The sequence below is a fragment of the Petaurus breviceps genome, unplaced genomic scaffold (assembly GCF_028583685.1).
Source record: "Petaurus breviceps papuanus isolate PSGF00001 unplaced genomic scaffold, PetGlider_PUasm1.0 171, whole genome shotgun sequence".
In the NCBI taxonomy this organism is placed as follows: domain Eukaryota; kingdom Metazoa; phylum Chordata; class Mammalia; order Diprotodontia; family Petauridae; genus Petaurus; species Petaurus breviceps.
Genome location: NW_027185754.1, coordinates 20,096,353 through 20,121,940, shown reverse-complemented (window position 1 = coordinate 20,121,940; position 25,588 = coordinate 20,096,353). Strand labels below are relative to the sequence as shown.

At 41.1% G+C, this 25,588-nt stretch overlaps 1 protein-coding gene and 2 long non-coding RNA genes across 7 annotated transcripts in view; 1 reads left to right on the top strand and 2 right to left on the bottom strand.

The window, feature by feature from the left end:
* Positions 1-25,588, bottom strand: part of LOC138157148 (uncharacterized) — a 470,623-nt gene that overhangs the window by 60,185 nt on the left and 384,850 nt on the right. The window lies entirely within an intron of this gene.
* The window catches only part of KCTD15 (potassium channel tetramerization domain containing 15), a 36,900-nt gene continuing 21,300 nt past the window's right edge, over positions 9,989-25,588 (bottom strand). For all 4 annotated transcript variants that reach the window (XM_069082648.1, XM_069082646.1, XM_069082647.1 and 1 more), the window contains exon 5: positions 9,989-25,389. In XM_069082648.1, the coding sequence (XP_068938749.1) occupies positions 25,231-25,389 (159 nt within the window). In that variant the 3' untranslated portion in view covers positions 9,989-25,230. The remainder of the gene's footprint in view (positions 25,390-25,588) is intronic.
* The window catches only part of LOC138157150 (uncharacterized), a 138,952-nt gene continuing 134,441 nt past the window's right edge, over positions 21,078-25,588 (top strand). The window contains exon 1 of the long non-coding RNA XR_011167318.1: positions 21,078-21,223. This is a non-coding gene — a long non-coding RNA (uncharacterized lncRNA). The remainder of the gene's footprint in view (positions 21,224-25,588) is intronic.

Sequence of the window (25,588 nt, the reverse complement as noted above, 5' to 3'; positions counted from 1 at the left end):
TCCTTCTTTTCTCTTTCTTTTTTCCTTCTTTCTCCCTTCAGCAGCCTTATTCTCCTTCCCCCTCCTTTTCACCAAAAAGTTGGAAAAGAAAAAGAAAAATCAAACCCTTGTAACAAACATGCACATTGAAGCAAAACAAATTCTTACACGGTCTATGTCTGAAAATATGCCTTGTCCTATACCTTGGGTCATCATGTATCTTCTGGAATGGTGGTTGGTCAGTATGTTGATCAAAGTTCTTTATTCTTTCAAAGTTGTTTTTCTTTATGATGCTGTTATAGTAGTTTTGCTTACTTACTCTACATCAGTTCCTACAATTTTTTCCCGAGTCATCTGAAACCATTCTGTTTGTCATTTCTCATGTATTCCATATATAATATATATATATACATACATATACATTTACATATGTGTACATAATGCATGTATATATTTACATATATACATTTACACACATACATATAAAATATAATGGCTTTATCAAGGAACTTAGCTTCAAAAATCTTTTCCTCCACTTCCCTGTTTCCCAGCCATTTCATTTTCTAGATACGGAAATTGAGACCCAGGGGAAGCTATGTGACTTTATTAAGATCTCAAAGATACTAAGTACTAGAGTCAAAAATAGGATTTGAACCGAGGTCCTTTGACTACAGGTCTGGTGCTCTTTATACTGGACTACCCTGGAACAAATATTTCCCCTATAAAGACTTGCAAATTATTCATAAACATATGAAAGATTTCTCCAAATCACTAATAAGAGAAAAAAAAACTTAAAACAACTCTGAGATTTCACCTCGTACCCAGTAAATTGGCAATGATGATAAAAAACAAGAATGATCCATTGAAAGCCGTGGAAACTTAGGGGAGCTGTGGCTTGGTCTAACCACTAAGGAAAGCAGTTTGGAACATGCTACAAAAGTTACTAAGATATCCATAGCCCTTGACCAAAAATCCCCATGTGAGACATAACTTCAAGCAGGCCAAAGGCAGAAAGAAAGATCTCATACACTCTTAAATATTTATAGCTGTACTTTTTATTGTAGTAAAGAACTGGAAACAAAGTAAATATCCATTGACTGAAGAGTGATTAAATAAACTGTGGGCCATGAATGGAATGGAATGTTACCATACAATAAGGAACAAATGAGTATGAAGAATACAGAGAGGACTGGGAAGCCATAGCAAGCTGCGCACAGTAGAACGTTCCACAGAAATAAAAATGGAAAGAGCATGTCCAAACCAAACCAAAACTGAAAGCTGCTTATAATATGAAACCTGGCCTTAAAGAAGGGAGAAAATGTACTTCCCTCCTTTCTCTGAGGGGTGTGTGTGTGTGTGTGTGTGTGTGTGTGTGTGTGTGTGTGTGTTTTGGGGGAGGAGGAAATCAGGGTAGAGTAATGGGGTTGAGGAATATTACCTATAAGGTTAGACTTAATTAAAATATTGTTTAGTTTTTCTGATTTTTTTTAAACCTCTCTCTTTTTAGTCTTTATTACAAAGATGAGTTCTCTGAGTAGGGGAAGGGATAAATTTGGAAAATTTTGTGCTATAAAACCAAAAGGTACTTATAAAGAGAGAAGGAGATGGAGGGAGGGAAGGGGAGAGAGAGACACAGAGAGAGAGAGAGAGAGAGAGACAGAGACAGAGAGAAAGAGAGACAGAAAGAGAAAGAGACAGAGAGAGAAAGCATATAAGCCACACTGAGAAAACCTTCATGTCAACAGAGGAATTGGCAGGATCCACATTTTAAGAGAAATGGCACCTGATCAAACAGAGCCTTCCCAGTGAGACATTTCCAAGAACATGAAGGTGCCTCAATTGTTAAGCAGGAGATAGTGATGGAGTCAGTGCCCACGAGATTAGTATGAAGTCACCTTTCTTTGAGCTCTGTGTGTGCCTGCAAGCTTACAAACCAACCCTAGAAGCACTAGAAGACTTGCAACATATGTGGGGAGGTTAAACTATAGAAAACATGAGGAATCCTGGTGCCAGCAGAAAATCTGCTGGCCCTGTAGGTTCTCACTGAGCACCATGTAGGCAGACCAGACTTTGAGGACAGAGACTCAGAATAACATGGGCATTTACATAAAGGTAGACCATTTGCTCACTGTAGCACTACCTAGGGCTAATTTGATGGATGAACTGTTTTGAATAGCCATGAATTGCCTAAAGAAGTAACTTTCAGATGAACAAGGAGAGAGGCAAGAAAAAAGCATCACCTGCTAAGAGGAGGACCTTAACTATGAGGGCAGTATCCCTGAGAATTGGCAGGTGACATCCTTGGGGGTGATGTTTTATCAGACTCATAGAACAGTGAGCAGGAAGTGGCCATAGCACGGAGATTTGTTTGCCTGTCTAGAGACTTGACAAGTAGATAATCCCAATGAATGGCATAGAAGAAAAGGACCTGGGCTTTGAGGATGAAAGAAATTCTGTGTGGGCTTTTAAAGGGCTCTGAGAAGAGAGCAGCACAGCCATGTTCTAAATACCAATGAGGGAATTAACTATGGGGGGTACAAATATGTTGGAGTAAGGCTAAAGGACCTGGGAGTTTGGGGGGGGGGGGCGCAGTGATGTATCTTTTACAAAAAAAAATTCTGGCTGTGTCCCAGATGTGGCCATGTCAGAAACTTGGCTCAAAAACAAATCTGTTGCATTGGGACCATCTGGAAGACTGTTATTGGGAATCCCATAGAGTGTGTCAGTTCTGAATCCTTCGGACTCCAATCTCCTCCACAAGTGTGCTTAGCAATAGCAATGTGTGTGGGGTTAGGTAGGGTTAGTTTCTGGACACTGCAGCATTATAGGGAATAAGGAGCCAACCAGCTACAAATTCTGGGGTAGGGGCAGTTATTAAAGTGCACACAGTGTCACAATGGCATGAGAAACTTCTGTTTTATTTATCATGGAAGTCAAGTTAGTATCAACTGAAACTTTTCTTCCCCTTTTATCATCCCCATATGACTAGGTTGCTTTATGAAATTTCCAACAGAAAGGAACTTGGATGTTTTTTCTATTTTCTTCAGGGATCTGTAATTTCATCAATATGTATTCTCCAACAACCATTACTAGACAGTGCTTTCCTTCTTTCCTTCTCTTCTTTTCTCTCCTTCCTCCTTCCTTCCTTCTTTCCTTCCTCTCTTCTCCTCCTCCTCCTCCTCTCTTTCACTTAGACCTACTATTCTCACTTGGACTGGTTCTTCCTACCTTAGGCATTTTGATGGCCCTCCACTCCCAGAGGGTTATATTGGTGCCATGCTTAGTGCAGGCATCTAATCAGCTTTAGCCCTGCTATAGCTCAGAACTCCCAGAGTAAGACAATCCACCAGCCCCATCCTCAGTCTCCCTGGTAGCAGTGGTTACAGGATTACACCCGGCCTACAGCTCTTTTCTGCACTTCAGTAGAAGTTTTCTTGGGTCACTGTGGTTAAAAAATTCATCACCTGATGACCAAAGCACTGGAAATGAGCCAGCTTCTTCTTACTTAGCTAGGTCCTAAGTCCACACAATAGGTATGCAATATGTTTGTGTGTAAGTCCCTCTATAAGCAGGAAAATGTCTTGGAGCACATTCTGGTCAATTTCCTATAGTCACCTATACATTATTGAGGTCAGCAGAAAAAATATAGAGGTATAGAAAAAGACTGGGGTCTGGATGGGAGTAGGGAAGAGAATATCTAAAATTAGACGTAAATTCGTGTCTTTTGATTATTACCCAAAGTCTCTTTTGCCTATTTTGGTCTCTCTGATGACTTCCTCTGTAATTTGATTTTGAGAGAAAAAGAATGAATAACTCTTTGAAATCAAATTGAACTTTAAAAAGCTAGGACAGGAGCCTGTTTCTTTCTTATATTTCCTTGGGCAAGCTGGATGGATCAGAATAAGGAGAGATTAGAGAGAGGCAGGGAGAACAGTTTAAAATACAACTGTGTGAAGAGATGAGGTCTAAATTTGAGTGTGGGCAGTCAGTGTGGATGGAGGGGAAGAGATGGATTGTAGAGAGATTTTCAGTCAATCAGCAATAAACATTTATTAGATGCTTAGTATGTGCTAGGTAGTGTGATCAGCACTGAAATTTTGAAGGAAGAATTTATAAGGACCTGGAGACTAATTAAAAATATGGAAGGTGGGGAGGCTAGGTGGCGCAGTGAATAGAGCACTGGCCCTGGAATCAGGAGGATCTGAGTTCAAATCGAGCCTCAGACAATTAATACTTACTAGCTGTCTGACTTTGGACAAGTCACTTAACCCCAATTGCCCTGCCTTCCCCCCTCCAAAAAGCAAAACAAACAAAAAAAAACCACAAATAAAAGAAAATATGGATGGCAAAAAAGAGGAAAGAATAAAGATGATTTTAAGATGCTTAAGTAGAGGGAACTAAGGAAATGTGGTCAGGTTTTATGGAGATGATGAATTCTTCCAAAATTTCTTATCTTTTACACGGGGCGAATTAGGATCAAAACAAGGGCAACGTTGTTAGTGGTACCATCACCATGACTGTACAAATATACTTTACAGTTTTCATATATGTTATCTTATTTAAGTCTCAAAGTAACCCTCAATGGTAGGCAGGACAGGGCTTAGTAACCCAGGCTTAACTTTTTTTTTTTAACCAGTTGAGGAAAGTGAGGTTTAGTGAATTGAAAGAACTTGCCCAAAGCCACCAGACTAAAAGGTAGAACAGTGACTGACATTTGGACCTTCTGAATCCTAGATGGCTCTTTTTTGTATTAGTTTTACAGGAGGCAATTGGAAATAAAGGACTAGGATCCAGGAGGTAGATCTGGGACAGAGATACAGATTTAAGAGTCATCTGCTTACAAGAGAAAGTTGAAGAGTTTTGTTAGTCACTTAATGCACATTCCCCAGCTAAGGAACCTTAGTTCTATAATACTCCTTATTTTCTCTACCATCCTGTGAACTGCTGAACATTCTATGAAATCTTTTATTATTATTTAATGTTCAGGGTTTTTGATCTCCTTGTATGTCATCTTACTAAAGTGAAGGCTTTGTATCTCCACAGTACTTGAAACACATCAAGTCCTCAGTAAGCATGTATTGGTTTAATTCCATGACCTAAGCATTTGTGTGTGTGTGTATGTATGTGTGTGTGTGTGTATGGGGGGGAGGTGTTGTTTGTGATTGTGTGAACAAATTTTTTTTATTCTGCATTCTTCTTATTTTACTGATGATTTTAGTTTCAGGTTTAAAAAATGGAAGCTACTGCTTTTTAACAGCCTGTAAGAATGAGTATCTTGAAAAGGAGACTTTTATGTTTATATTTGTATTTGCTCTTACAAGTCAGGACCCACATCAACTCTTGTTATCATCTATTAAGGGCCCATTTATTAGCTTCATAGTGGGGAAGTCAAAATAAAATTCAAGTGGTTCTCTGAAGGTGCTACCTAGAATCTAATCGAATCTGATCATTTACTTGTTGCCAAAAATCACAGGAGAGAGAAGGAAACCCAATGGCCAGATACCTGAAAAGAATTCCCACTGGAGCATCCTTAATACGTGGTCATTCATCCTCTTTTAGAATGTCACATTGCAACTCAGATACCTCATCAGGGAAATACCTGAGTGCTGGTTTCCTTATAAACCTCTGTTAAAGCAGCATTTTAATTAAAATTAAGTTTTGACAAAGTCAAACTATAATAGTGTAGTTGCTGAAAGAAGCCTTGGTCCCAGGCCTGATCCTGACTATCTCCTCTTTAGCAGAGAACAGCCTCTATGACATGGATGCCATAAGGAGAAGCCTTATGCCAAGAAGGGAGAGCTATTAGGCTAGACTCCCACTAAAACTGTCACCATGATGGTGATGGATGAGAGAAAGTTCTGAAAATGAACCCATGTTAGCCCCAGCTCCTGGGACTTAGTCCCTAGTGGAGGGAAAGATGTTTTGTTGAATTAATCAAATCTGGCTAGGCTTCCTTCAGGGATTTGAAGGTCAAGCTTCTCTGACCAACAGTGGAAAAACTGATGGAGAGAGATGAGGCCAGAAAACAGTGAATAATAGCCCTAACATCAACCTAGTCCAACCAAGTTTTTTCTCACTGACTTAGGAAAAGGCATTATTAGTCAGAGACTGGTTCAGTAGCTTTGGTCCAATGTTGACAAGGGTGTGAAAATTTTGGGGAAAAAAGATTTTGTGTGACTCACAGTAATTTTTTTAATCTTTGAAAACTACAATAAGGCCCTGCCCACTCCAGAGTACCTGGGCTCACTTCCCACTATGGCTAGAGGCAGCCGTGACAGACTGGGACTAATTTATCTTCCTGATACCTTCAGAACATTTGGTGGGTCCTCTCCCTGCCATCTGGAGAGGTGACTTAAAAAAAACCCAACACCAGGGGGTCCAAGAGGTTTATGAAGGCCAACAAAGAGTGGGACACTTTAGAGAAGCCTTCCCAGAGACAAGGCAATGCCAGACCCTGGGTGTCTGTGGGCCTGAATGGGACTAGCTGCTTCTAAGTCAGGTTTAGGAAAGGAGCCGGGGATTTCACATTCCACTCTAGTCTGGCTGGTTGGCCCCACCTCTGTGGTGACACTGTCAGAAAGAACAATGATGCTTACACTCAGTGCCACTGGCAGAAGGAGGAGAAAATCCCCCAAGACCCTGACAAGTAGCAACTCTATTAGGATCAAAGGCAAAAGAGAAGGTTTAAGGTGCAAAGCCAACTAGAGAACAAAGAAGTCTTTAAAAGGAAGGCAGCCCTGATGACTAATTATGCCATGGAGCAACCTCATGTAGGAGAGGCTGGGCAGTGATTCCTCTCTTATCAGGCCTCCTGGGTTTGAGGGAATGAATAACTGACTGAGAGAAAGTTGGCCACCTAATCCAGACCATAAGGAGTATGTATATTCTTTTCCTTGGTACTGGACAAAATAAAATCTCTCACAAAGTGCTTCTAGAAAGGATTTGTCAGCACCCAGCTCCAACATCCCTTTGCTCTGGCCCTGCTGAGCTATCAGAGAAGGCACCATTATCATCTACAAGCATTTATTATCATCCTAAATGCTGGCAATACAAATAAGGACAAACAATACTCCCTGCCCTTAAGGAGTTCACCATCTAATGAGGAGCACTATATATTACATAGAATGTAATATATGCATATACACGTATATGGCATATACATATATATGCATGTTTATGTGTATATATATATATATGTATATATAGGTTGTTCAGTCGTTTTCCACTCCTTAAGACTCCGTTTGGGGTTTTCTTGGCAAAGGTACCGGAGTGCTTTGCCATTTCCTTCTCCAGCTCATTTTACTGGGCAAACAGGATCAAGTGACTTACCCAGGGTCACCCAGCTAGTGAATGTCTGAGGCTAGATTTGAACTCAGGAAGATAAGTCTTCCTGACTCCACTCTGGTACTCTATCCCATGCACCTCATCCATCTATCTCTCTCTCTGTCTGTCTCTCTGTCTCTCTCCCTCCTCTCTCTTTGTCTCTTGTCTCTCTGCTCTCTCTGTCTCTGTCTCTCTCCCTCCCTAGATGGACAGACAAATTGTCCTTTGCAACATTTTATGGCTTCTGCTACTGCCCTCCTTAAAAGGATACTTCCCTTTCCACTGGGCTTGTTGGAACTGCCTGGACGGAAGACAGCGTTGCCTACTGCCCAGGGTGTATATAGAGAGTGTGGGAGCCTACTCGAGATACCTATGGGCTCTCTCTCATCACAGAGGTTGGGCTACTCCTGCTCCTTGAAGCAGACCAGCTCCATCCCTGCCCTGATTCCCCAGCCCCTCCCTCTCTTTGGATCCCTTCTTTTCCCAGCCCGGTTAATGAGAACTTTTACCTCTGCTTGTGGTTGTGAGCTGCCTTCTGCTATTGCCTAACATTCGCATTCCCAAATTACAGCGCACCCTGTGTTAGGTGTTGCAATTGTGTTGGTATTCCAGGCGCTTGTAAATACTCGTGCAAATCAGTTTTTCTGATGTTTGACTGCAGGGCGAGGTGTGTGTTTACAGGCCTCAGGAAACCAGGGAATGCATTTGCAGCCAAAAGGGAGGAGCAAGCAAGCCAGCGCCAGCGCTGAGGAGTTAGGAGGGGTTGCGCCAGCCAGCGCTGGCTCAAAATGTTTGCACATGCAAACCACAGGCTTCCTGAGATTTGTGGAATCTCCTTTAGTGTAGAAACATCCCCAATGCTGAGGCAGAGGTCAAGGCTTTGGGTGACACTTTGGAAAGACTTGAAAGAGCAAATTCGGCTAAAAAAAAAAAAGATGGCATTGTGACTCTGGAGAGATTTCTCTGGGCTCAGTACCACTTCTGGCTTCCTATAGACTTCTTTGTTTCCTGTCACCAAACCTGGAGTGTAAATGATTCACTCCATCCCTCTGGGCATTTCACCTTTCCCTTTAGCTCGCCCCGGGCTCTGGAGCTCCTGCCGGGGACTCTTCCGGGGCAACCTCATTCTTCTCTGCGGATGGTTCTGAGGCACCCACCCAGACACAAAGCCCCCTCCCTGCTGCTCCTCTGCCTCGGCTGTGTGTCTCACACAGCCTCAGTGCAAGATGGAGTTCAAAGGAGAGATGTCAGGAGTCAGTTGTTCTATGATAATAGGAATGAAGATAAAATATTAAATGCTGCTGACTGTTTGCCCTCTTCTTTGTATTTTTCAAAAAAGAGTCTGGCAGCCCATTTCCCAGGGTCTTTAATTGGCACTTGAAAAATGAAACAATCTCTGTTCTTCAGTATTGGGGGGAAAGTATTGTTTTCTGCACAGGCCCCTAATTTTGCTGACTGCCTCCCGATTTCAGTGCATTTATGTGTGCAAATGATGGAGTTGGGAAAATAAGTGTTTGGAATATTATAATGAACTGAAAATGATGAAATACCATTTTATATAAAAGGTATTAAATTTCAAAATTAATATTTGCTTATAGAATTTGGCTAGGAGGGACATTAGAAGTTACCTAGTCCAACACTCCCATGTTATAGATAAAGCCGCTGAGTCCCCAGGGAGGGGAAGTAACTGGCCTAAGGTCACAGAGTGAGTTAAAGGCACATCTGAGATTAGGACTCAGGGCTCCTTGTCAGAGGTTCTTTTCACTACAATATATTGCTTCTAGTTTATAAACAAATGTCAGCTACCAGAAACAGAATATAGGAGTTTACCTTCATAGTGAAAGCTACTGATCTTTTAATTGAAACTGGGACTGATGGTGATATCTAATGCTCAAAGCCTTTTCTCTGTCAGCTTGTTATTCCAAAAGCAGAATGATTATACTTATAAATGGGTGAATCCCACATAGACACTCCCCTCTCAGCATAAAAGGGTGAGGAGCCCCAATCTTCTGAAGATGTATATTTTGCAGTCTATAAGAGGGCTCTGACTTTTTGGTTCATGACAGGGATGCACTGGTAAATATTTAACAACCAGCTCTGGGAGGAAGGGAATATAAGTTAAGCAAACTTTTAAATTTCACTGTATTATTAACATTTTCTCCATCAGTTAAGTCTAGACAGTTAACAGAACAATAAATCAAGCTCTGATATGTAGCACTTGCCAGTTTCCAAGGTATGAATACTTACAGTGAAAATTTAACAAGTGGCTCTGACAACCTGGTTTGAGCTGGATCCAGCACACACTCAGAATATAATTGCATGTGACACTGCAAATGAGCCTCTAGGCCTGTGAAATCTATTTACTTTGTTATCAGACAGGAGATAGAGCTCTTATTATACCATCTCTCCTATAGAAAAATTATATTCCTGACTCACCATCGGCAGGAAACATACATAAATTTTCTGTTTAGCAGTGGACTTGGGTAGTGCTGAGCTTTTATATATACCGTCTCTATAGGCTGCCTTGTGACCAGCAGCATGTACCTAGAGGATTAGCTAGAGATGAGTCAAGATTCTGGGCCATTAAACCAGGTATATAGGAATGAGGATCCATAATTTTTGCTTCATCAATACAGTGCTCCAACTACAAAGTCAAATAGTTATTGAAAGGAAAAAAAACCCCACCTTTCTAAGCTTTTTGAAAATCTTTATTTTTAAAGTTTATTCTTTGTTGTGGTTATATGTGAACTCTGGGAAAGGAAATTTTTATTGATATTGACAAAAGTTTTACCTTCTATTCCTGAGAAAGTTGTTGGCTGCACATCAGATTTCTCTTGGATCATTTATACCAGTTCATCTGTGTGTGTGTGTGCGTGTGTGCACGCGCTCACGTGTTCGTGCGAGAGCACAGAAATGGAGAGAGTGATCATCAAGGATGGAAGAAAGTCCAAAGTCAGAGTCCCAATTGTTCCATGTTGTTGAGAATAATAACACATTGCAATTCTCACATTTAAAAATCTGAGAAGGAAGAATTCCATTCTGTATAGCCAAGAAAAGGAGAAAGTGTTTACTCGTGTTTATTTTTTTAAGTCACTAAAATCATTGGAATAAAAAGACCTAATCTTAATGTAATACAAACTACCTATCTAAAACCAAGAGCTAATGTCTTTAAAATTGAGAGGCAATAGAGACTTTCCCAGTAACACTGTGGATAAAGCAAGAATGTTCTTTGTTTCTACTATTATTGCAAATTATACCAGTAAGACAATGAAAGAAATTTAGAGACTAAGCAAAGGCAAAGAAGCAAAATGTTCTCCATTTACATGCAATATGGTTATTCATTTAGAGAACCCCAGAGAATCAACAACAAATTAATTGAAACAATAGCTAATTAAAGTAGTAGAATATTAAATGTCAGAAATCATTAGCCTTTTTGTATTTTGCTAAGAAAACACATGAGGAAGAAATAGAAAGGAATTATATTCAAATAACTACAAAACACATAAAATGTTTTCTAAAGAGTTTATATAAATACAGGTATAGAAAATGTGAAAATAAAAGAAGGCTTAACCAGAGAGATAGAATTGTTCATAGTTGGGGTGGCTAGGGAGTGCAGGAAATAGAGCACCAGCCCTGGAGTCAGGAGGACCTGAGTTCAAATCTGGCCTCTGACACTAGACACAAAACTAGCCATGTGACCTTGGGCAAGTCACTTAACCCCAATTGCCCTACCTTCCCCTCTCCAAAAAAAAAAAAAAAAAAGAATTGCTCACAGTTTGGTTTGGCAATATAATAAAAATGACTTTATCATCAATTATTATATAATTTATTATCCACCTAAACTAATAATAACAAAATTAATTAAGAAGAATAAAAAAAGTCTAGAATTAATCTGGGGTTTACCAATCCTCCAGAGGGACCATGGATACATTTCAGGGGGTATGTGAATTTGGATAGGGAAAAAGATTATGTCTTCATTTCACTATTATTGGCTTTCTTTTTTATCCTATGTATTTTACTTCGTGCATTTAAAAACATTCTAAAAAGGTGTCCACAGACTTTATTGGATGCTCAGAGAATCCATTATATGGAAATGGCTAAGAGCTTCTGAACTAGAATCTTGAGACAATGAAAAATAGTATGAATGAAGGTGACCTCCCAGTACCAAAGATACTGGTTAAAAAAAGAGAAAACTCAATCAATGGAGCAAACTAAATAAGGAAGATTCAGAAACAACTGAACTGAACTGGTATTTGATAAATGTGAAAACACAAACATTTTAGGGGATGTTTCTCTATTCAATAAGAACTTTTGGGGAAACTGGAGAGCTCTGGCAGAAATTCAGTTTAGATGACTAATTTACAGCACATGGTACAATAAGCTCCAAATGAATGTGCAACTTAAATATTAAAGTTGAACCAAATCAAAAATTAGGTTAGACAGTGTGACAGAATGGATAGAGCACCGGCACTGGAGTCAGGAAGACCTGGTTTTAAGTCCTACTTTTACCATATTTATTGACTATATGATCCTGGGCAAGTAACTTAATTTCATAGTGCCATAAGCAACTTCTTAAGACTACAAAGAAAGTACCCATCTATATTGATAGAGGTAACTCCCTTCTACCAATGAAATCAATGAAAAACACTTCGTGTTCCCTAACAAAGAAAATAGAGGCAATTGCAAGAAGGTAATGTTTCAGCATCTGTGACTCAAGGGAAAATTCTTAACATGAGCAAATGATAGAGGTAATCATGAAAGAAAAAGATAGCTTTGGTTATATAAAATTAAAAAGCCTTTAGTAAAAGAAATCCAGTGAGAATAAAAAGAAAACACTGTCAATGGGGGGAGGGGGATTTTGTCAAATATCTTTGATGAAAGATCAATATATGTAGGATATAGAGAGAACTGCCACAAGTATATAAGACCAAGAACCATTCCGTAATTAATACATGGTCAAAACATAGGAAGAATAATTTTTCAGAGGAAGGAATACAGATTTTCACTGTGTGAAAAAAAAAAGACCACTTCATGTCAATAGATTAGGAAAAGTATAAATTAAAATCTCTTACCCATCAAATCAACAAAGATGATATAAGACAGAAACAGAGGTGGAAGGATTGTGGAAAAGACAGGCGCACTCTAATACAATGTTGGTGGAATATGCATTGGCCTAACTGTTCTGGAAAACAATTTGGAATTATGCAAGAGAAGTAATTGTCCTTCCTTACCAATTTAAACTGGCACTCTCAATGCTGGCCACATACTATAGGGAAGTCAATGACAGAAAAAAAAAAGGTCCTGTAGATAATGAAAATATTCATACCAGCTTTCTTTGTGGGAGCAAAAAAACCTGGAAACAAGTGGGTGATTATCAACTGGGGGAATGTCTGCTCAAATTGTAGAATATGAAGGTAATAGAATAGTATTATACCTTAAGAAATTACAAATTTGAGGAATTTAAAGAACCACGGGAACACTAGTGGCATAAAGCAAAGAAAACAGAGTAATATATAATACACACTGACTACAGTAATGTACGTGAAGGCAACACTAAAAGACAGCTAAACTCAGATGAACTGTAGTGAATAATCTCGGTTTCAGAAAACAGAGGGTGAAACATAACATCCCTCCTCTTTGGAGAGGATAGCGGGTTATGCTATCTCAGATGTGGTTGTTTTGATGGTCAATTTTCCTTAACTGCTTTTCTTTGTTACAAGGAAAGATTCATTTGGACTGAGAATGGGGGCGGGAATGGGGGTGGAGGAAAGACTAGGTACCAGGAACTGTGATTTTCTTAATGTAATAAAAAAAAAATAATTTTGTTGTGGTGTTCAGTCATTTCAGTCATGTCCGACGCTTTGTGACTCCATCTGTGGCTTTCTTGGCAAAGATACTAGAGTGCTTTGCCATTTTCTTCTCCAGCTCATTTTTACAGATAAGGAAACTGAGACAAATAGAGTTAAGTGACTTGTGACTTGCCCAGGGTCGCCCACTTAGTAAGTGTCTGAGGACGGATTTAAACTTCAGTCTTCCTGACTCCAGGCCTACCTCTCTCTCTACTATGCCACCTAAAAAAAAAGAATACTTCCTTGTATAGTACTCAGCAGACTGGCTGCATGCGTTCAGCCTCTGAGAGCTGAAAGTGGTGGGGGTTTCCTTTGGCAGAGGTTTGATATAAAGGAAGACTTTAATAATTAGCCCTATCCAGAGCAGAATAGGCTGGCTCAGGAGGCGATTGCTTCCCTTTTACTGAAGGTCTTAAAAGAAAGTCTAGATAACCATTTATTGAGTATGTTTTTTGTAGCTCCTCTAGGCTCTTGGAGCTACTTTCCCAACCCCCAATGGCACTGACAGCTTGACTCCCCAAAGCTTGGGTGGCTCCTTATTTTGCCCTCAGGGTTCTAGGGGTTGCCCTGAGGAGTTGGGGGGTGGTTTCCAGCACTAGAGCTCAAGAGCCCTCACTGATGTGCTTCCCACCTTGATTATTAGTCAGTCAGACTGAATCAACTTTTAGAAGTGGGTATTTGCTTTGGTGATATGGTTAGTTTAAACCAACCTCCCTCCTCCATCCCAACTCTATCACGCACATGCTCATAAATACATAGAGTCCAGGGGAAAGTGGGCTCAAACATAGACCACATGTGGCAAAAGGGATAACTCATGTCCCCTAGAAGTCCTTCTGCTATAGTCCTCCAGATGTTCCCCTTAGGTATGAGGTCACCCTTCTGAGAGTCTTGTAGAGCTTTAAGCTCAGAGAAAAGATCACAACTCTGGCACAGCAAAACAATACAGTGATGGAGACTTGAATTATCTGAACACTTTCAGAGCCTCTCTTTCTTCCCAAAGCATGGCAGTTAATAGTTTCGTGACTTGCCTTAATGATAACCTCATCTTTCAAAAGGTGGAAGAACCAACAAAGGGAAATTCTATTTTGAATTTGCTCCCTGCTAAAAGAATAAGGATGAATTGGTTGCTGAAGAGGCAATAATGGGGACCTTGGGGAGAAGCAATCATTTTATCTTGGTCTTTCTGATAGCAGAGTAGAAGAAAACTTCAAGAATGCTCAGATATTTCTCCAAAATTTAGGAAAAACAGATTTCAAAGAGTTCAGATGAGGGAGAAGTAGGATACCACAAAGCAAAATTTTATAGGAAAGAAGTCAGCCTATAAGAGATGGGATCCTCATAAGAATGATTCCAAAGACACAAAAAAGATGGAGTTCTAATGAGGAGGAAAAAGAAGACCATTATGGATGCAAGGGGAACTCAGCAACTAACTTCGATTTTAAGAAGCTATACACAGGAAACAGGAGCAGGTAAAAAAGAGCGAATGCAAAAGAGTGATGGTCTTGTAAGGATAGATTTAGGAATAATAAATCTTAGGATGAGCCAGAAAGCAAAATATACATGGGCTTTTCTGGTTTGTTTTTTATCTATGCTGGGGAAACAGGCAGGTTAAAGGAGGGATCTGACCACTGTTGCTTAGGGTGGCTCGAGGATGTGATGACTAGTGATGAACAAGCTCTTCAGATTTTCTTAAGTGAGGAGAAAGACTTTGGACTAAGAAGGACAGAACAAAAATGGCTAGACAGGGAACTGATACCAAGATATGTAAGGAATGAATAAAAGGACATTTGGCCAGGTAAGTGGTGCAGTGAGTGGATTGAGCGCCAGGCCTGGAGTCAGGAAGACTCATCATCCTGAGTTCAAATCCAGCCTCTGATACTTCCAGCTGTGTGACCCTGGGCAAGTCACCTAACCCTGTTTGTCTCGGTTTCTTCATCTATAAAATGAGCTGGAGAAGGAAATGGCAAACTACTCCAGTTATTTTTCCCTAAGAAAACCCCAAATGGGATCACAAAGAGTAAAACACAACCAAAACAACTGAACAATAACCAACAAAGAGAATATTTAGTGGTCTTTGATGAATTCAAGTAATATGAACTAGATGAACATCATTCTAAGAACAAACAGATAAGAAACAACATGGTGCAATGGAAAATGTACTTGATCTAGGTTCCAAGGCTCTGAGTTCAACTCCAAGTTCTACCACCTTTGTAACTCTGGGCCAGTTACTTAACCTCTGTAAAATGAGACAGTTGCACTGGAAGACTTCTAAGGTCCATTCTGTCTCTAAATCTATGACCCTGCATGATTGTTGTATGACTATCAGTGACCTTTGACTCTGGAGAACTAGAGTTGGTAATTGTTGTCCTGATTCCAAACAAAAAAACAGGGAAAGAGAATTGGATTTTGAAAACCACAGGCCTTTGGCCAGCTAGGTGGCACAGTGAATAGAGCAATGACCCTGGAGTCAGGAGGACCTGAGTTCAAATCCAGCCTCAGACACTTAACACTTACTAGCCGTGTGACCTTGGGCAAGTCACTTAACCCCAATCGCCCTGTCTTCCCCCCTCCAAAAAAAAAAAAAGAAAACCACAGGCCAGTGAATTTATCTTCTTAGGAAAATTCTAGAATAGATTATTAAAGAGATAGTGAGAATCAAGAGAATGAAATAGAAATCACAAAGAGCCAGCATTGCTGCATCAAGAGGAGACCATGCCAGACTACCCTCATTTCCTCTTGTGATATGGCTGCTAGATTGATATATTAGGAAATGCAGTAGTTGTCATTTACCCAGATTTTAGCAAAGCTTTTGACAAAATCATATTGTTCTTGTGGAAAAGAAGAAGAAATTTAGACTAAGTGATTAGAAAGCTTCTCTGATAAGTCTTATTTCTTAAATATATAAGGAACTGAGCCAAATTTATAAGAATAAGAGTCACTCATTCCCCAACTGATAAATGGTCAAGGGATATGAATAGACAGTTTTCAGAAGAAAGAAATCAAAGCTATCAATAGTCATATAAAAATGCTCTAAATCACTAATAAGAGAAATGCAGATTGAAACAACTCTGAAGTATCATCACCTCATACCTATGAGATTTGCTAACATGACAGAAAAGGAAAATGACACATACTGGAGGGGTTGTGGGAAGATGGGCACATCAAATGAACTATTGATAATGGTTCGAACTAGCCCAACCATTCTGGAAAGCAATTTGTAGTTATGCCCAAAAATCTATTAAATTGTGCATACCCTTTGACCTAGCAATACTGCTACTAAGTCTATACCCTACAGAGATCAAAGATATAAGAAAGGACCCATATGTATAAAAAGATTTATAGCAGCTCTTTTTGTAGTGGCAAAGAATAGGAAACTGAGGGGAAACCTCATCAATTGGGGAATGGCTGAATAAGTTATACTGCATCAATGTGATGAAATATTATTGTGTTGTAAGAGATAATGTAAGAGAAGGGGTGGTTTCAGAAAAACCTGGGAAAACTTATATGAACTGATGCAAAATGAAGTGAGCAGAAGCAGGAGAACAATTTACACAGTAACAGCAACATTGCAAAGATAATCAGCTCTAAGACTTAGTAACTCTGGTCAACAAATTGACCCACCACAATTCCAAAGGACTCATGATAAAAAAGAAAAAAATACCATCCACCTCCAGATAGAGAGCTGAGGGACTTAAGAGTGCAATTTGGAGCACATTTAGTTCTCTTTCTTTTGCTTGTCCTCCACTCTCCCATTTCTGCGCCCCACCCCCACCCCCAATATGGCTAATGTGGACATTTGTTTTGCCTGACTTCATATTTGTAATGACCTTTGTATTTCTTGCTTTCTCCATGGGTGAGGGGAGGGAGAGAATCTGGAACTGAAAATAAAGTTAATTTTTTTTTTAAAGTGAGTTGGGCAGAGCCAGAACTGGTTGAAAGGTCAGAACCAGAATGTAGTCATTAAATGGTCTGATGTCGCCTTGGAAGATTTTCAGGGACTTGTGCTATTTTATCAGTCACGTCAGGCAACTAGGCGGCACAGTGGATAGAGTGATGGCCCTGGAGTCAGGAAGATCTACATTCAAATCCATCCTCAAACACTGTTTGACTCTTGACAAATCACTTAACCTCTGTCTTCCAAAGTTTCCTTTATTGTAAAATAGGGAAAATTACAATGCCTACCTCCCAGGGTTTCTGTGAAGTTTCAGTGAGATAATATTTGTAAAGTGCCAGTCACATAGTAGGCACTTAATAAATGTTTGTTTCCTTCCTTCCTTCACTTGGATATTCATAGATGGTTTACTTATCAGATTCGCAGATCCCACAAATGGGAGGCATGGAATCAGGATTACAAAAGTTCTTCACAGACTTTGGGCCAAATATAATAAAATGATAACTAAGAACATAATCTTCATAAGCATAAGGCCTGGAAGGTGTGGCCAGACAGTTTGTCTTTAGTGAATTGTGAACTCTGTGTCTGGTGTGACATGATTAGTGCCACATCCAGTTGCATTAAGGGGAGGCACAGCAGGGGTGGCTAGGTGGCACAGTGAATAGAGCACCAGCCCTGGAGTCAGGAGGACCTGAGTTCCTCAGACACTTGACACTAGACGTGTGGCCTTGGGCAAGTCACTTAACACCAATTGTCCTGCCTTACCCCCTCCAAAAAAAAAGCATAAAATAAAAAAGAGGAGGCACAGCATTCAGCCCCAGAGAGGTGATGGTGTTTCTGTCCTTCATCCTGGTCAGACTCCATCTGGAGTATTCTATTCCATTCTCAGCACTGCATTTTAAGTAGAACATTTATAATGTGAAAAGGGCCCAGACATGATAATGTTCATGCCATGTAAGTTCATGCCACGTAAGAACGGGTTGAAGGAACTGTGAAGGGTTAGCCTTGAGAAGACACAGGGGTGGGGAACCTGCAGCCTTGAGGCCACATGCGGCCCTCTAGCTCCTCAACTCCAGCCCTTAGACTGAATCCAAAATTCACAGAACAAATTTCCTTAATAAAAGGACTTGTTCTGTGAAGTTTGGACCCAGTCAAAGGTCACAACCAAGGACCTAGGCCACAGGTTCCCCACCCTGGAGTCTCAGCATCTTCAGGTAATTTAAAGGCTGTAGTATGGAAGAAAGATTGAAATTGTTCTGCTTGGGCCACAAAGGGTGGAACCAGGAGCAAGGGGGTGGAAGTTGCAAAGCTGAAAATTTCAGTTTGTAAAAACAAAAGCTTCCTCACAACAATCAAGAGACCCAGAAGTGAAATGAGTGACTTTGGAGGAAGTTAGGTGGAACAATGGGTAGAGCACTGGTCCTGGAGTCGGGAAGACCTGGATTTAGGTGTGACCTGATAGACTTCCTGGCTATGTGACCCTGACCACCGTTTGCCTCAGTTTCCTCAACTGTAAAATGGGAATGATGATAGTGCCTGTCCTCCCAGGACTGTTGTGAGAATCACATAAGATAATACTGTATTTGTAAAGTGCTTAGCACAGCACCTGATGTGCAGCTGGTACTGTATAAATGCTCATTTCCTTCCCTTGTGGACTGCTTCCCACTAGAATGCTTCAAAGTTTGAATGAGCACTTTGGGTGTAATGTAGAGAGAACTCTTGATTAGGTATATTGGACTAGATGTCCACTGAGGCTACTTCCTGCCCTGGGACTGTGAGGTTGTGAGTCACCAATGCCAACTTGACCAGTATTTCCTATGTAACCTTGGGGCAAATCTCTCAACTTCAACCTCAGTTTCCCTATATGTCACGTTCCCCTGATCCCCACTCTCTCCCTCTACCTTCCCCCACTGAAAATAGATGCTGGTCTCAATCCATGAGAATTAGAACTCTAGAGCTGATATCTAGTGAGAGACTGTGGAGACCCTCCTTCTTAAGTGAGTAGAGTGAAACCCACTTCAGAGGGTTCATGGAAGGAAGATGGGGCATCTCATCAGATCCTTTCATTCTGTTCACGCTGCAGAGATTGCAGAGGAAGCAAGTAAGGCATCCATGATTTCTTCTTTTCTGACTAGGTAGGAAGGCCCAGGCATCCACACCAAGGTCACCTTGGTGATGAGCCAAGGTCATGTTGGTTGAGAAGCAGCTAAGCTCACCTTGAGATCTGAGTGGGAAAAACAGGGGGTAAGGGAAGAACCATTCAGGACAGAAAAAAGGAACTTCTTTGTAGTGTTCTTCTGGTAAAAGAATATTGTAGAGGGAATATTTCTTCTATCATGCCTCATAAATATCTAATTTTCTTCTGGTGTACCTATATAGCATTTGTTAAGCATGTCTCTGACCATAAAGTAACAGATTGTTGTCTTGTGTAGACTTGGAGGATGGGGTCATGAAATAAGGTGTACTAAACTATTGGAACCTTTTCTATGAACTCCCTTCTTGGTTACCATGGATACTGACAACACAGTGCTTGTTTGGGCTAATGAAAAATCTATCACTGATAAAGGCTGAGCTGTTTCTGACAACTGTGCGTTAAATTAATCCTGCCATACTTGACAGTCAATTTTAACTATGTAGATTTTCTTGTAGATAATTTAAAAAGTGGTAACAATTAATATTTTATGTTTTTATCATGAAGCAATCCAGAATATTTTCAGCAAACATACCAAACTCAAATTACTAGCAGGCCCCAAACATGGTTTTTTTGTGAGAACCACCCAACTGGTCCACTCTTCAAAACGGCCAGCCTTAATGTGAGGCTTCTGTCCCTGATGAAGCTGGATACATTCTGCAGAGAAGATCATACAATCCAGGCCTGACCAGGGGTCAGGGTTGGAGAAGCAAGGCCCACATTCCACTTCATTTCTGTGTATCACTGTCCAATCTAAATCTAAACATAAACTTTAATGTGCACATATTCAGAAGACGTCGAGACTATAGTAACTTGGTTCCCCTCCTAAGACTTCTAGCCAAGTTCTTTCCATTTGCACATTGGGGAACAAAATAGAATATTGCTATGTCAGATATACATTGAGATTCCATCTCATCGATAAGATATCAGAGCAGACATCACTGATGTGGGAGAGGTCATCTTGAGAGTGCAAAGATGTCAGTGAACCCTGGCCACCAGGAGACCAGACAGGAAGCAGCACCTGTGGGCTCTAGTGATGGCACAGTAACGCAGCTTTATTGGCAGAACTGGCATTCAATTTTTGGGTGGGGTGGTGGGTTTTAAATACAAAAATATTCTGCAAAAATATTTAAAGGGGAATAATAATTTTTTAAAAACTGCCACAATCCTAGAAATAGAGGGTAAGAATAGTGGGTAACAGTAAGATCAGAATTTAGAGACATCCTCAAATCCCTTCTTACAGATGACCAGGACAGCCTGCCTGGAAAAATAGAACGAGCAGCTTCTCTAGTGGCATTTCTGAGTGCCAGGTTTTCCTGCCTGTGAATGGGGTGAGCTGAGGGCTCAACCAGATTGGGTGGAGTATTTGGCTCAGGCTTCTTTCACCATAGCCAAAAGACCTTTCTTAATTGTACTCCCAGGAAACACCTTGGAAATCACCTAGCACACCTCCCAAGGCTTATTTTTCATAGGATCACAAACTTAAAAAAAGTACAACCCATTGGGTACTGAATGAGCTTGCGTGTCTTTTGATAATCTAAAATACTTTGCAAACCTTAAAAAGCCTATATAAATGTGAGACACTTTGTGCACTAGTTGTAACAGCTGACCCAAGTGCTTGTTTCTCTGCTGTGGGAGAAGCCGGCGGTACCCAGTCTGAGGATGGAGCCCCCTTCTCCAGGCTGTACTCAAGACAGAAAATCACAAGAGTCAACCTCAGGGATTTCATCTTCTACTAGGAGCAGGAAAGAAAAACAAGCCACTCTCTTCTGCTCTATGGAGCCTTCCTTAAATAAAGCCAATCATTTCCCTGGCTTCCTCAGAGGGAAGCTCAGCTGAACATTTAAAATCTGTCATTTTCATGTGCCTTCTCTTTCCGTTTTCTCAGATGTCGGGGTTTGGTTTATGTAAAAATTAAGATGCAATAAATCCTCCCAGCCAGAAACCAAAGCAAAAAAAAAAACAAAAAAAAAAAAACAGAAAAAGAATGTGCAAAAGGTTTCTGAGTGCTGAAACCCGTCTGTGCCTCGAGCACCTCCCTGCCCCTCTGGGGCAGGGACTCACGACACTTCTGCCAATGGAGGCCTTCCCCTAAGGCTGAGCCCCATCTTAAAAGATTAACCATCGCCATGCCTGCCTTGGTTTCAGACATGTTTTAATTGCAGCTTTGCACTGTTCTGAGCACATCTACATTGGATTCCCCACAAACTGGCGCGTCTAGGACTGGGGCTGAGTTTTATGCTTTCAGGTCCAAGCTAAACTACCTTGATTACCAGCCCTCCACCCTCGATGTTCTCTCTATCTACACAACTTTTTGCACATTCCCAACAGGTGGTTAGTAACAGGAATCAAGAGGGGTTGGTGTTTTGGTATAAAATATCTTTTATTGATTGTGAGGAGTACAGGCTACTGGTTTTAAAAGAACTGTTGAAGGATGGATGTTAAAGTTGTGTGCATCGACTTTTAAAGTCACACAAATCACACCAGGTGGCAGTATTCCTGTGTGAGCAGGACAACTGTCCCCTTTCAGGGATGCTACTGGAGTGGTGGGAGGATCCCTTTGCTCAACCATCTTTTACATTTTTCAGCATGTTTTGAGAATGCCTTATTTGGGAGGCAACAACTGTAAAAGCACAGACAGAACTTTGTCCAATAGTTTTAAAATAAGAATAATTATTTTTGAAGGTTTACGAAAAGCAGGGCAAAAAACTGATGTTTGCTATTTGGCCAAAAGATTACTCACAAGGTATTCAGACCAGTAAGTGTAAAAATATGTTTTAAATGTATTGATAATTTGTACATATCGTTTACAAAGACTTTATGTTTATTAGAATTATTTTGACAATTTCTGTACATTATTCAGAAGTCCCCCAATTTGTGTGAAAACATACTGCCTTGTTTGTACTTATTTTAAAAAGAAATATAACTGTTTACTAAAGTAACACATTCAGTGATGTACAGTTACTTGTTCTCAATTATGATTTTGTATCACATTTTTTATTTTACCCACTGGTCAGAAACATATTTTTGCATCCAAATATTAAGACAATAACCACAACATAATAACAACCCTGAAATCTTTAGTGGTTGAAGTTCTGTTGTGCTTAAGTCTTTCTCTAGGCCAGATATGGTCTCACAAAACCACCAACAAAGTTGGGTGCCAGAAAAGTCAAGGAAGACACACAGTGTCACCTTGTCTGAAGCTCTCCTTCCAATAAGCGTGGCCTAATGTTCTCCATTCCCTTTTTCTCTTGTCAGACACTGCAGCCAAGAGACGGGAGATATGGAAACGAGAATTTTGTTGTTAAGCAAAAAGAAAATCCAAACAATTCTGTGAAGAAAATTAGATTTTTCTGAAGAATTTCAATTACGTGGATTCTTCAGAATAGCACTCCTGTCTACACTGTCCTTTCCTGGAGGTGCTGGCTGTTTTTGTGTTAACGGGCAGGGAGCAAAACTCCTTAATTCAGTCTGTGTTGCTATCACTGAGCATTATGGAAATTTGCTCTGGTAGGTGTGACTGTAAGAACAAGAAAGGACTGGGGGGATGGGGGGAAAATGGGGATTTAAAATTTAAAAAACCCTCTTAAAAAAAATATAAAAGCATTCAAAATCAGTGACCAGAACTGTTAGCTTAAATGACCATATCCTAGTTTAAACATTTTTCCTTAGAAAAAAATGTACTTCTCCTAACGGAGTAATTGCTTCCCTACCTCTTCCTCCATATTAGGGCTGCTTGCAGCTAATGTTGGGGTGATATGGGCCAAAGCATCTGCACGGTCTGTGTGCACTCACTAACCTGAATGGGCCCATGAGGCTTTCTATTCTGTGCCTTCACACACAGCTCTAAGCAATTGCTCTGTAGGGCCATAAAAATACTGTCAACACCAATAGAAAAAAGTAGAGGAAAAACAAAACCCAAACATTTTTAACTGAGTTTAAGAAACAAAACACCCTGAAAAAGTTTTCTGCCTGTTGTTTTCAGCCTGGGTTTCCATTTGCTTTTCCCAAATGAGGTACCTATGAGATGTATTTAACTTTTGCAGCTTCCTGGAGTTTCCTTTTAGGACCAAGACTAGAATTCAGCACCTCAGTTACCACAAGATAGGAGGGGCGTGACTGGAATGAAGGAACTAGACCGAAGTGTACCTAAACACTCAGGCCTAGGATATAACACCAAGAACACAATTCCCACCCTCCCACCCTGGCAGCTGGATGAAGCCAATCATTCCTCTGGTTAAACCAAACAAATCTCAGGAAATTCAACCCAAACTTATTTCTGGGACAGAACATGGGAGACAAGGGTTAATCCTCGGGACTGCATTTCAGTCCATTAGAGAAATGTTTATGGCATGAAGTACTGTGTAAGGAATACACGACAATATACATTAGGGTCTTTACAATATTAAATGCATAATATACAACTCTACAGGTATCTTACAGAGGAAGGTGAGTGGTGCGCCATCTGTTCAGATATGGCAGGATGGGGTAGCTTTTTCCATCAGTGAGTGTATTAAGTGTCACACCATATAAAATCAAAGAAGGAATAGCTTAGCTTTATAGCCCCCCAAACACCAGACAAGCCTGGCTCAGTACCTGTTTGCACAAGGGAGGGAACAGGCCCCCAATGGACTTGTTTGTTTCTGTTCTGGGTCTACGTTTCTGTCGAATTCATCATCTGGACCAAGGGGCCCCAGATCACCAGAAGAGCTCAGTCCCTCTCCTTAATGACCACGTTTGTCTAAGAACAGTTCAATTAAAATTCAGTGTCTACAACAGGATTCTATAAATTAATGTGGGAGAAACTAAATTGTGATTAGCGCACGAATTAGTGACTGAGGCCCCCAATCACACCACACAGCAATGAGCAGGATTTCACAGAACGCTATTTATAGGCTGGCACCTGCAAACACAGTGCTGTCTCCTGAGTTACAGAAGCGGCTGCTGCTTAAGTCAGAAGAGATGATAACTGTTTTCATTAAAGAAACATTGTAGGGGCCAAATGAAAGGGGTGGGGAGAGACCTTCCCTAAAGAGACAGACACACAGCGAAAGGGCAATATGCCGTCAGTATTTCAAAAATACTTTTAAATTAACAGAGAAAGAAGAAACAAAGATGTGTCCTGTCCTGCAGTGCAAGAGCATGAAGGGCGGCGGCTCAAGACAGAGCGTATGCTGACTCCCCTCCCTCAACCCCCCCCCCCTGCAGGGGCACCAGGACCTGAGATGCCCACACATACAACAGAAGAGTAGTGGGGGAGCCAGGGCTGGCATCTTCCTTGGTCTGCTTTGCTAATACGAAAGCTTCCATACTTTGGCCTTGGTTTTTGGGGTCCTGTCCTGGGGTTGGGGCTGCTCCCAAGATGGATCTTACTTTTGAAAACAGGCCACAATTAGTCACACTGACAGTTTCCTTTTTTAAAAGTATTGAGCACCAGATAAATATGCATCGGTCCTTGTCTGTTTCTCCAACCTTGGCAGAGAAGCCACTTTCATTTTAAATATTGTAGAAAAATAAGCCATTTACTAGCATGAACAATCACAGACGTCAGACACACGCATGGAGATGTGGAGCACGTCTGGCGAGACGTGATGCCTCGGATGAGGCAACATCCAGCACAGTGTCACACTGGCCTCAGCCCCTCCCAGGGCCTTGGGCATCAGGTCAGCAGGGGGCTGGGTGTTCTGGAAGGCCGTGGACTGGGCTCCTCCCACATAGGTCCTGTCACCAAAGCCCAATCAAACGGCCCTCAAGCACTGGCTAAGTGCTGGTTAGGTCCAATGCCACCGCTGCTGGGAAGAAACTGCATTCAATGGCATTCCCACAAAGCCTCCTGTCCATCTGCCAGGCATGCTCTGGGGCTTTAGAATGAGGACTGACTGGGTGAGCACCCCTAACTGACCAAGGAGCTTCACACCCAAGTTGCTAACACTGTTTTCCGACCCCCTTGGTGCCTCCCATGGGGATGGCTCAACACCAAGATGGCGATGGCAGGCCTAGTCCAGGGGCTCCTGCTTTATCCGGATTGCAGTAGGAGCCTGCTGAAGCCGTCTGTCCTGCCGACACAGCATATATTCACTGAACTGGGAGGAATCCACCCCTCCCCCGCAGCTTGCGGCCACGCTAAAGCCTTTCTGAAACAGTCTCTCGAGGACCTGTGAAGTCAGAAACAACACACACAGAGTCAGCACTGGCCCCCGCAACCCAAGACCCAGGACCCACCACTGAGTCCTGGCACTCCAGCCTGGAAAGAAACTGGCTCTGGAGCTGCCCAAGAAGGAAAGTTCTCTGGTCAGGATTTAATACCTCATTTCAGATGACTACACTATGTGGAAACACCAGTTAATCAAACAC